The sequence below is a fragment of the Humulus lupulus genome, chromosome 5 (assembly GCF_963169125.1).
Source record: "Humulus lupulus chromosome 5, drHumLupu1.1, whole genome shotgun sequence".
NCBI classification, from domain to species: Eukaryota; Viridiplantae; Streptophyta; class Magnoliopsida; order Rosales; family Cannabaceae; genus Humulus; species Humulus lupulus.
In genome coordinates, this window is record NC_084797.1 from 129,479,397 (window position 1) to 129,490,911 (window position 11,515).

An 11,515-nucleotide genomic window follows, 5' to 3' on the forward strand; every position below is an offset into this window, starting at 1 on the left:
AGTCATTATCGAGCTACCATCGAACCACCATCGAGCTAAGTCATTTTTTCATGAAAATCTTGATCTTGAAGGCCCCAGCGAATGGTGGCTCGATGGTGCTCGATGCCAGCTCGATGAGACCTTCAAAATCATGATTTTTCATGAAAAAATGACTTAGCTCGATGGTGGTTCGATGGTAGCTCGATAGTGGTTCGATAGTGCTCGATGGTGCTCGATGCAATTCTTGTAAGAGACATAATTTTTCACTCGGGTGTCCGTTTGGGGTGATTTTTTTTTTTATTTTGGGTATTTTTTCAAGATCTACACATTTGACATGTTAATATGCACATTTGTGAAGTGTAACACTTGTAAAAAATACAAAAGTGCAAACATACCTCATGGTTAAGACATCTTTTGGTATATTTTATGTTTTAAACTTCCTAAATGTGCATATTAACATGTCAAACGTGTAGATCTTGAAAAAATACCCAAAATCAAAAAACAAATCACCCCAAACGGATACCCGAGTGAAAAATTATGTCTCTTACAAGAATTGCATCGAGCACCATCGAGCACTATCGAGCCACTATCGAGCTACCATCGAACCATCATCGAGCTAAGTCATTTTTTCATGAAAAATCATGATTTTGAAGGTCTCATCGAGCTGGCATCGAGCACCATCGAGCCACCATTCGCTGGGGCCTTCAAGATCAAGATTTTCATGAAAAAATGACTTAGCTCGATGGTGGTTCGATGGTAGCTCGATAATGACTCGATGGTGCTCAATGCAATTTTTGTAAGAGACATAATTTTTCACTCGGGTGTCCGTTTGGGGTGATTTTTTTTTTGATTTTGGGTATTTTTTCAAGATCTACACGTTTGACATGTTAATATGCACATTTGGGAAGTTTAAAACTTAAAAATATACCAAAAGATGTCTTAAACATGAGGTATGTTTGCACTTTTCTATTTTTTACAAGTGCTACACTTCCAAAATGTGCATATTAACATGTCAAACATGTAGATCTTGAAAAAATACCCAAAATCAAAAAAAAAATCACCCCAAACGGACACCCAAGTGAAAAATTATGTCTCTTACAAGAATTGCATCGAGCACCATCGAGCACTATCGAACCACTATCGAGCTATCATCGAACCACCATCGAGCTAAGTCATTTTTTCATGAAAAATCATGATTTTGAAGGTCTCATCGAGCACCATCGAGCCACTATCGAACTACTATCGAACCACCATCGAGCAAAGTCATTTTTTCATGAAAAATCATGATTTTGAAGGTCTCATCGAGCTGGCATCGAGCACCATCGAACCACCATCGAGCAGTGTCGATTTTTTACAGATTTCAGAGTTTCAGATCTGAAAAAAATCGCAAAAAAAACCCAAAAATCATGTCCAAATCTGTTCGAAATATAATATTTAGTGTGGTGGTGGTGTTGTGAGGTGAGAGAGAGTGAAATAAGAGAGAGAGAGAGAGAGGGAAGAGAGAAGAGTGAAGAGAGAAGAGAGAAGAGAGAAATGAGAATGAGGAAGAAGTGAAAAGGGCATTTTGGGTAATGTACAAAAAATTAGCATTATTTTGAAAATTTTAATATGCCTAGTATTTATTTGTAATTATAACTTTTATCAAGCCTACATATTAAAATTTCCCATTTAAAATTGGTATGGTAATTTCACCATAAACATGGGTAGTGTGATTTTGTATGATATTTTCTTAATATTTTGAAGACTATTTTATCTATTGTGAGTGCTCTAACATCCAATATATACAAGTATAAAACTCAAACAAAATAAAAGTAAATAATGCCAAAACATAGGGTCGGTTTGGTATTATTTTCTCTTTTTCTTTTCAAAGTTGTATTTTTAGAAATGGGAACAGAAAACAGTTTTTGTAGTTTTAAAAAAACAAGAGTTGTTTGGTTTATGTTTTCTAAAATTAATTTTTTTAGTTTTATTTTTTTTAATCTTAAATAAAAAATTAATAAATATATTTACAAAGAGAAAAATATTTTAAAAATTTGTAATAAATAATGAGATAAAGTAATGTGAAAGAAAAAATGGTAAAAAATAAGGAGTGAGAAAGTAAAGAGAGAAAATTTGAGGAAAAAAAAATTAAGAAGAGAGAAACTGATGCAAGAAAAAATGAGAGAGAAAGTTATAAGAAAGAAAGTGAAGAGACAGAAATGATGAGCAAGAAAATGACGAGAGAGAAAGTGATAAGAGAAAAAATGAGGAGAGAGAAAATGATGATATAGCAAGTGATGAGAGAGAAAATTATATGAGAGAAACTAATATCAGAGAATATGATGTGAGATAATAATAATTAAAAAAATAATATGATAAAAAAAATTGAGTACAGAAAATAACTTTTTGTTGTTTTCAATTTTATTTTTTTAAAACTTTATTTTTAAACATAATGTCGAACACCGTATCTGTTTTTTTTTTTTAAAAGTTCCTAACTTTTAAAAACAAAAAAAAAAAACAATTTTAATTTTTAAAAACTAAAACAATTTTTTAGTTAAAGAGTAAAACACCTTTGTTTCTCCACTTGATTCTATCTTTAACATATTCTCTATTCAATGTCATAGTATGCGTTTAACTGATATGCATCGTAATGTGTATACCGTGTTGGATTTAAGCTCAAGAAGTTCATATAACCTTCCTAATTTTTAAACTAAGAGCTACCCAAAAATCATGCATTATAATCATGAACACTTAATCTTCGTGAAACATAAACATAATTTTAGAAACTTAATTTGTTAGGTAATACGATTTTAGAAACATAATTATATAAATTATATTTTAGTTGAGTGCTTATTTAAGTTCTTGATTATGTTTAGTAGATATCTCCTTATACATAAGCTATCTAATTGCAACAAAAAAAAACGAAATTTATGAGTGGGGGAATGAACTAACATCAGAAATAAGACAAACCGGTTAAAGTTAAATGTATTTATACAGACAAATTAGACAAACAGGATCCATTTGATGTTGATATTGTAGAGTACTGCAAGAAGGCTAACGTATGCGTAGAGAACATAAAATCTGGTAGCAAGTGCATCATAAAAGCTCAATACAATGAATATACTAATATTGTCACATTTTTCTGTATTACAATTTCGTAGCCTATTTTATTTGGAGTAACTTTGTGATAATTATGAATATATAGTGATGTCACAAGAAGTCAAGGACTCGTGTGTACAAGTGTAACGGGTCCTTGAGAAATCCTATATACAAATATCTAAAGAATACAGTCAAAAGAATATTTATGTACATAAGAACTCCAAGCAAAGTTTTAAGTTTAACAAAATTTCATATTCTGTGTTGTCTTCAACCTACCATGAAATTGGCATTAGATTTGCCCTATTCCAGTTATGTTTGCAAAATTGTTGCCAATTGAGCTAAAACCTATGGACCCAAGACTAGGAAAACGTGGATGGTCATAACATTCTGTTAAACGAATCAATCATGGAAGCTTTCTCCTGTAAAACATGCAAAGAATTAGACTTAAATTTACGAGAACATTGCGAGATTAACTCCTGGGTACAACAAACATATGGCACAATCTTCAGTAAAGGAAAATGAATAAAATGTGAAGAAGCTTAATCATCTAATGCTTCGCTTGCAGAAGATTTTGGCTATGAATAGTTTCCCAAATACTCATATGGCCTAATGCACAACTAGATTGAGCATTCTCTTTTTGTATGTTGCTATTAATAGTTCTTCTAGATAGAAACAGCCTGGCATTCATAAATTTTCAAATGCAGACCATTACGATCACTCACATAGATTACGGCTTCGTCCCCAGATCCAGTTAGAAAACATATGGAATGTAAAAACAATTAAACTTTTATTACCACTGCTAACCAATGGATCCTCTATAGTATTTTATTGTGCAATACTGCTTGAAACAGAAAAATGAGAGAGAGAGAGAGAGAGACCTCAATCTGAATGTTGTTCTCGGAGGGAAACCAGTGCATAAGAACTCCCAGATTTAAAACAGCGGGTATCAATTTAAACAAGAGCGGAGTTGTTACCTGTAAGCCAAATTATTTACCAAGGTAAGAACTTATTCACATAAACCAACAAAAGAAGCATGATCCACTTTCATCTAAAGAAAACTTACTAGACTAAGAGCTGTTGTTCCAAGAAGAAGCAGATACATCTTTCCCTATGAAAATCAAATCAAAGAAAACAGCAATAGAAAAGAGAAAGAATTAAAAAATTACTAAAAAAAATAGCAATTGCAAGTGGACTTGTTTCCTTCAGGTTTCTGTGTCCTCGTATGATTATTACCATACACAAAATTTTCATTATTGTTTTCTGTAAACCATAAACCGAGCCATATGCATATAACTACAGCATAAGTTCTGTCCCCAACATGAGAGAGAGAGAGAGAGAGAGAGAGTACTTCAATAAGATGAAGATTAGAAGCACGACTGAGAAGAACAAAGGCGAACTCTCCTATTTGAGCAAGAGATATTCCTACCTGCATATTGTAACCAAACATAATGAAATTTATTTATTTTTATTTTTTCAAATAAAGTTCGTCTTTTCTATTTTATTTTGGGTGATGATGTGTTGGGGAAGGGGGTTCTGTAATCAAGTAGTTCACCCATTAACAAAAACACTCAAAAAGTAGATAGATTAACTTACAATGAACGATGTTTTGATGCTATATTTGAAGGCCTTGGTAACTATAGTGACAACAGCTGTCTTAACGACTATAACCAAAATAACAGATGCTAGAAGTATATCCACGTGGCTCCAAAGAAAATGTACATGAATGAGCATCCCAATACTTGAAAGGAAGAGAGCTGCAAATAGATTACGAATTGGTTCCACCTAAAATGTAGGGGGAAATTGCATTTCAGAAAGTGTTTCATAGTAACTTAAGGAAAACAAATACAAAAAATTAGAAATCAGCAAAATCCTCAAGTGAAAATCACAGTGCTGCATGACGGAAGAGGGACACTTCTCCCCTAATAACAAGAGCATGGACCAAACATTAATTCCTCACGAGAAGATGAATTCATTCAAGAAAGTATTCACGCCTTCATTAAACCAACTATCCAAATGTTCACATATTGAATTTGAAGTTTGTAACTTAGCAGCTTATAAAGCAGAAAGCATCTGGAGTCTCTGAACTGAGAAGATCTAATGTACTACATCAGAAACCGAAATAGTACCTGATCTAAAGTATGTTGAGCGAATTCAGTGGTAGATATCATGACTCCAGCAACAAAAGAACCCAACTCAAGACTAAGACCCAGCTTATCACTGCACTGAAAAGATTAGAGGGAATTCATATGTTAGAAATTTCAAATAGATGTACTATTGTTCAATTTTCCCAAAGTCAACAAGGTATATAGAATTATTTCTATTCTCATGGAGAGACTTGAAGTTTGAAGATTCCATCATCAAGTTTAAACCACTTATAAAACCATACATCAAGGTTTCTATTATTTTCTGGTATAACTGAGCAGAAACAGGTTATCTTATCATTTAAATTTGCTGTTCTCTGAAAAATTCTGGCCAGTTTAGCTAATTAACAAATTTAATTGATGACAATGCATTTAGTATATATATCACTGTCTTAAAAAGCACCAGTGAATGAAGTTCCTTTTTCTCAAAAAAAAAAAAAAAAGAAAAAAAAAACAGCACCAGTAAATTAAATGGAACAAAAACAAATGTATGAAGTGAGAACAGCAAGTTTGCAATGAGGACACAGTCAAAATTTAGCACAAAAGGATGGTTATTACCATTGACATGATCAACAACTATATGTTACTTACCCAAGCTGACAATAAGCAGAATGCCACAGCAGCAAGCTGATAGAGCTCATTTGTCTGGTTCAAAAAGAATTAAGATCAATCACAGGGTCAATCTAGAAAGACAGCCAAGCATTCTCTGGTAACTGTTTATAACTTACTTGAGAGGATAACTGCATCATCAGTTTCAGAAAGCGAGGTACAAATGACCAGGACAACAGAGATGCAGCAGTGAGATAAATTGATAATACAAGCATCCTGAAGTCAAAAATAGATAAAGTTGTGCTCAATAGTTACCATCTATATAGGGTGCTACTGATTTTATATATATATATATATATTTATATACAAATATTATTTGACTAATGGAAGCAAATATAACATACGTTGCTCTGTTTACTTCTCCAGCCAAACAAAAGAAATATAACATTTTTGTAGCTATTTCCATAATATATTTATTTAAGTTATGAAGGTCACGAGAGAAATGAACACTTCGCAGTTTAAACAACTTACAGCTTTCCCATTGAAATCATTCCTTGAAAAAGGCCACTACTACCACCCAAAACTGGGAGCAAAGCAAACAGCAAACCAACAGCACAATCCTGAAATACTCCATAGTTATAAATGAATGCAGAATGAGCCAATAAATCAAGACCTGTAAACCAAACTTGATATTAAGAACCACATATATATGAACAAAATTCTGGAGTACATGATACCTGAAATATAAGCGTCCCTATTGTAACTTGACCAGGAAGAGAATTATTAGTATTCCGTTCTACCAGAAACTTTACCACCTGGCAAAAGAATATAAGGAAAATAAGGACTTGCATCCAGTATTTTGCAGGCAGGAAGTAGTTAGAAAAGGAAAATGTATCCACAACCCACCACAGCAGTTGATGACATTGACAAGAAAGAACCAACAAAAACACCCTCAGACAACTTTGCTCCGCATAACTGCAAAATTGGCAGTTAAAGTAGTAATTCAGTGTCTTTTTTGACAGACATCACTCCTTGTGGAATTACTTAACAGAAGAATTGAAAACTTCAGAGAAATATAAGACTAGGTAATATCAGGCACCATACCATAGCAGTTATTCCACACAAGAACATAAATGTTATGATCTGGAGGATTCCTCCAAAAACAGCTACAGGCCCCACAGCTTTTAACTGCATTAATGAGCTTTTTCAGATGAAGGAAATCTTCCTATATTCCACTTCAAATGTGTTACTATAAAAAATCTTAATACAAAATATTCTATACAAACCTTTGTTAAGGAAAACTCCAGCCCCAAAGCAAAAAGAAGAAAGACAACACCAAACTGGGCAACAGTTTCAACCTGATAGAATGGGGAACATATGATAAATGGTAACAGGAAGCGTGGTACCCTCAACTCCAATCATGTGGAAAAGGTGTACCATTGTTTTTCAGGAACGAGATAGAAAAGGAGGGTTTGTCTACAGGCTGTGCACTATAACCCACCTGTACCATTTCGCTAATGAATTTCAGCCCCCCTGGTCCAATGATAGAGCCAGCAAGAAGATAGCCCACAATAACCTTTGTAAGAAAAAAAACTACTCAAGCTGTAGTTATAGCCAATGCATATCAATATCAATTAATATGTACAAGCATGAGCAGAAGTACAAGAAGATTTGAGAAACAAACCGGTTGTCCTAAACAAGAAAACAGAATGCCACCGATGGCAGCAGAAACTATAACAACCACCAAGTCGGAAATTAGTCTGCAATGTATAGATGAACAACAAAGCATACATTTTAATTAGTAAAAACGACAAAAAATAACCCATGTTTCAAACGACAGATTTACCACTATCTTCTTAATAGAAAAAGAAACTTTAGGACAGCTAGATCGTTTTGGTTAGACAATGGACAAAAAATTAGAACTATGTCATCTTGAAAGTGTCAAGTCCCATAATTTAGAGAAGTTAATATTGAGGCAACTTTGCAATGTAACAACCCTTCAATATTTTTCAAAATGAATTTTTGATAACGACCAACCTAATAGCAGTTTCAGAAACCATTTAGTTCCAGAATATGGGAAGGAAATGTTGCTTCTTTGGCCATCTCAATAACGATAGCTATATATACTCTTTAAAATCTCTCTCTCTCTCTCTCTCTTTATTATTTTAATAACCTCAAAATAATAAGATTTTTATTTCATTGTATAAAGATATCAAAAACAACACAAAAAGGTCAAATTCCCCCAGCTAATTCAGTTACACGCGCATCAGGACAAACATTCAGTTACTCATACAAATTCTCTCTATAAAGCATTTATGAATTCAATTTCAAGTTGTGAATAAGGCTAGAATCATCAAAGAAACTAGAGTCAAGAAGATACAGGAAAAGGTACCTCAAATCTACTTGAAGAATTGGAAACTTCGATTTCTTGTTTGACATCACAAACACATTGTCCTGTCATTAAATAAGTGATGTCAGAAGAAACAAAAACAACACAAGAGCTTTCATACCAAAACACAACTTATTCGTTGATCACCTTTTTATCAATCAAGGTTGTCATGTCATCAGAGTCTTCATTCTCCAAAGAAAAAACGTCTTGCAGCTGGAAAGATCTTGTGCCACTGAAAAGATAAAAACTACTACTTATGAAAAAGCAGAAGTAAACACATAGAAATAATAAAATCAGTAGTGCGTGTTATATTCTCATACTTGGCTTCTAGTGTATCATTTTTCTTGCCCTTTTCATGAGTGATTTTGGCTACCGTCTCCAGAACAGCCTGTAAAAATATAATTAGGAAACAACTTTTAACACAGTTAAGATGATTTCCTTCTTCTCTTATTTTCTTTGTTGTAGTGGGGGGCTGTATTGCAGGGGTGAAAGCATAACAGCTTAACTAATGAGTTTTCATAGTCGTAAAATACAGTTTAAACATTTAAGCGTATGCATAACCCAAAACTTCCCCAGAGAAATACCTTTTTTTTCTTTGTTCCTCTAAACAAGCTAAGAACTTTCTAACAAACTACAGATATTCTACACATATCTTTGATCTATAGCTTCTTTTACACAACGGTAAAAGTAAAATCACGAAAGGAGTCGTATGCACACTTAAAGTTCTCAATCTTAGTAACTTCAGCAATAACGATGAATCATACTGTTTAACTTAATATTAAAGCTATGTAATTACTGCACTTTGGTGTAGAAACAAAGACGTACTTGTTGATCAGCTACGCTGCTGTTAAAGCTGCTTTCATCAGGTCCTAGCATATACGGTAATAAAAAAAAGGAATGTCAAAAAAAAAAACAATCTAACCCAGAAGCCACTTTCTGAACATAATACGGAGCTCAAAATGTGATTACATAATTAATAACTGCAAGTTTTGGGTAGAAGCAGAAGCTACCCAATAATACAAGTAAAAAAATAATAAACATTTTATGAACCCTATAAATGCATAAATTAATGTTCAATTCAAATACAAGTAAAATGCATACATTAATGTTCGATTCACTATAAATGCATACCATTTTAGCATGCGCCTAATTGAATCAAAAATCTTTGGCCAACATGCTTATACAAATAGATATCCCGACTATAATAAACTATTACTTTGTCAATTTGTTTTTTTCTTGCTGCTTGTTGTATGATCCAGGTACAAATTGTTCGAGTCGAGAAAATCTAGGAAACGTATCTAACTGCTCGTATACTCTAATCCGTAACCAAATTTCACAATTCCATTCAAAATTCAGCTTTCTTTTTCTCAAACTTTCTCGCCAAACAAACAAGATTCAAATGTAAATAGAGACAAAATGTTACATATATATATATATTTATTCGAACCTTCAGGCTGATCATTTTCGGAAAACTCTTTCTCGAGAACTCGATCGAACATTTTGGCTATGGTGTCGTTAGATTCTGGTGCGGTAGAGTTCAACAAATTTCCATAAAATCTCTCTCTGATCTCCTTATCGGACCTCACAGAGATCGAAATCCTGGCGCAAATCAAAATCGTGAAAAGACAGAACCAGAATCCAAAGGTTCCACCAATCTGACTCTTCGCCATGATTTTTTTTTTCTTTTGAAGGAGAAATAAAAAAATAAAAAATAAAAAACAATTGCGCTTGTGAAAATTCGGAGATCGAATCTGAAATGTAAAGACCAAGGAAAAACAATGGGGGAAAAGGAGGCTGCGAAAGAAAAGAAAAAGGGTATTTTCTTAAACTTAAAGCTTTCAACTGCGAGATCTCTCCTCTCCTCTTCTCTTCTCACAGTTTGGGTCGTTAATTTGGAAGTTTAATTGCACGCCGGAGGCGGGACCTATTTTTCTACAATATGATTATAATTATTAGTAAACGTAATTTCCAGAATATTCTTTTTCTTTTTAGCTTATATTAATTTTTTAAATCCATATCTTATACTGATTCTTTCATTTCCTTTAAATTATACATGTAATCAATTTAATAGTCGTTTCATTACAATATATTTTTTACAAAGTACAACAATTTGAATAATTAGAGGTGTTCACTGTTTTTTTCGCTATTATCTTAATCTAGAGTTTAAAGAAAATAATAAAAAAGAACACAAGGGTTTTACGTAGTTCAGGCTATAAAAGAGTCATAGTCCATGAGTCTCTGGTATTTAGTGAGCTTGAAGCTTGTTTGAGAAACAAGCTCCAAGGTAGTTCTCAGGCAGCGTATATATTGCACTGAGTTATAGGGTTTCTCTCTCTAAAAATCTGAATCATTTACAAGGAGATATCTCAACCATATTTATAGAGGATGGAGTCATTAATATTAATCATCTATCATTAATACTAATTTTCCCCATTATGGGTTGTTAATGTTGAATTAATATAAAAAGGGTTACACTAAATGGAGACTATGGCCCCAGCAGATTACACGTAGCCCATTGCAGAAAGTCGCGCACCAAATTTATGGGGAACATATCTTTAACTGCCAGGGTGCGGCACATGTTTGCCCATGTCAAGAGACGTTGTGGGAAATGTCGATTGTCGAGTGTACGAACTCGACACCATTGATCGAGGCTCACCAAAAGCTGTCAGATGATCATCTGGTGGCCCATGCTCGCAGTGACTGACACCTGGTAATCACTCTAGGTCCGAGGACCGAAATCCTACACCTGGGAGATGGGCGAGTGAGGAAAGCCTCTTGGGAAGTGGTCACATACAGAGACATTCTCGTCTCGAGAATAGACCTCGGGAGGTGGACTCACTTGGAGACATCCATGACTTGGAGATTGGCTCGAGGCATGCTCGGGACGTGGCCTCATCCGGAGACATCCTCCCCTTGAGGACAGACCTCAGGCCGTGGCCTCGCTTGGAGACACCCATGTCTTGGCCGGATTGGGTTTCCTGGAAGATTTCACACTCCTAGAACCTCACGACTTGCCTTGTCACCAATTACTCCTAGTTGCCTCGTGTCTGATGGTGAAAACACGGACAACATTTGTCCCCCAAGTTTTCACGCGACTTCGGACAATGGAGACTTAGACTGAGGAGTAATTTGAAAAGGTCTTTGGGGGGAGACGTTTGGGCTTCCCCTGACGTCACTCTGGAAAATCATGCCACGTGTTGACTCCCTATTTCTGGACCCATCAATCCGTGCAATTAATGAGTGGTCAGCTCCGTGACCCATAACGTCCACTCCGTACTCTAGGCGTCCCTTCGCCCCGTACCCGAGGCGTCCTTTTCAATGCTAATGATTACAATCCTTGCCTTTTGAATCCTGATCGTTGAATCGTTCTCGAATACCT

The 11,515-nt window shown here is 34.5% G+C and overlaps 1 protein-coding gene across 2 annotated transcripts; it reads right to left on the reverse strand.

The window, feature by feature from the left end:
- Positions 1-3,024: 3,024 nt before the first annotated feature.
- LOC133777650 (K(+) efflux antiporter 5) lies at positions 3,025-10,054 on the reverse strand. 2 transcript variants are annotated; one of them, XM_062217346.1, is made up of 20 exons: positions 9,584-10,053; positions 8,962-9,005; positions 8,457-8,524; positions 8,284-8,368; positions 8,140-8,201; positions 7,432-7,507; positions 7,249-7,323; positions 7,034-7,105; positions 6,852-6,935; positions 6,654-6,722; positions 6,485-6,562; positions 6,279-6,367; positions 5,927-6,023; positions 5,790-5,843; positions 5,184-5,279; positions 4,651-4,839; positions 4,406-4,483; positions 4,121-4,165; positions 3,936-4,031; positions 3,025-3,476 (listed from the first exon to the last, which is right to left on the reverse strand). In XM_062217346.1, the coding sequence occupies exons 1-20, from the start codon at positions 9,804-9,806 to the stop codon at positions 3,435-3,437; spliced, it is 1,722 nt and encodes a 573-aa protein (XP_062073330.1). In that variant the 5' UTR covers positions 9,807-10,053; the 3' UTR covers positions 3,025-3,434. The 2 variants fall into 2 exon arrangements, with proteins under 2 accessions (XP_062073330.1, XP_062073329.1); XM_062217345.1 differs by having other exon boundaries at positions 3,025-4,031; positions 9,584-10,054.
- Positions 10,055-11,515: the final 1,461 nt, after the last annotated feature.

What these genes read in the sequence shown, in the direction of transcription:
- LOC133777650 (XM_062217345.1), bottom strand. Translation starts at nt 9,806, where the DNA reads ATGGCGAAGAGTCAGATTGGTGGAACCTTTGGATTCTGGTTCTGTCTT. An exon ending in CAATGTCATCAACTGCTGTG is followed by an intron (nt 6,563 to 6,653) that starts GTGGGTTGTGGA and finishes TTCTTTTGCCAG; the next exon opens with GTGGTAAAGTTTCTGGTAGA. An exon ending in CTCAACATACTTTAGATCAG is followed by an intron (nt 4,840 to 5,183) that starts GTACTATTTCGG and finishes CCTACATTTTAG; the next exon opens with GTGGAACCAATTCGTAATCT.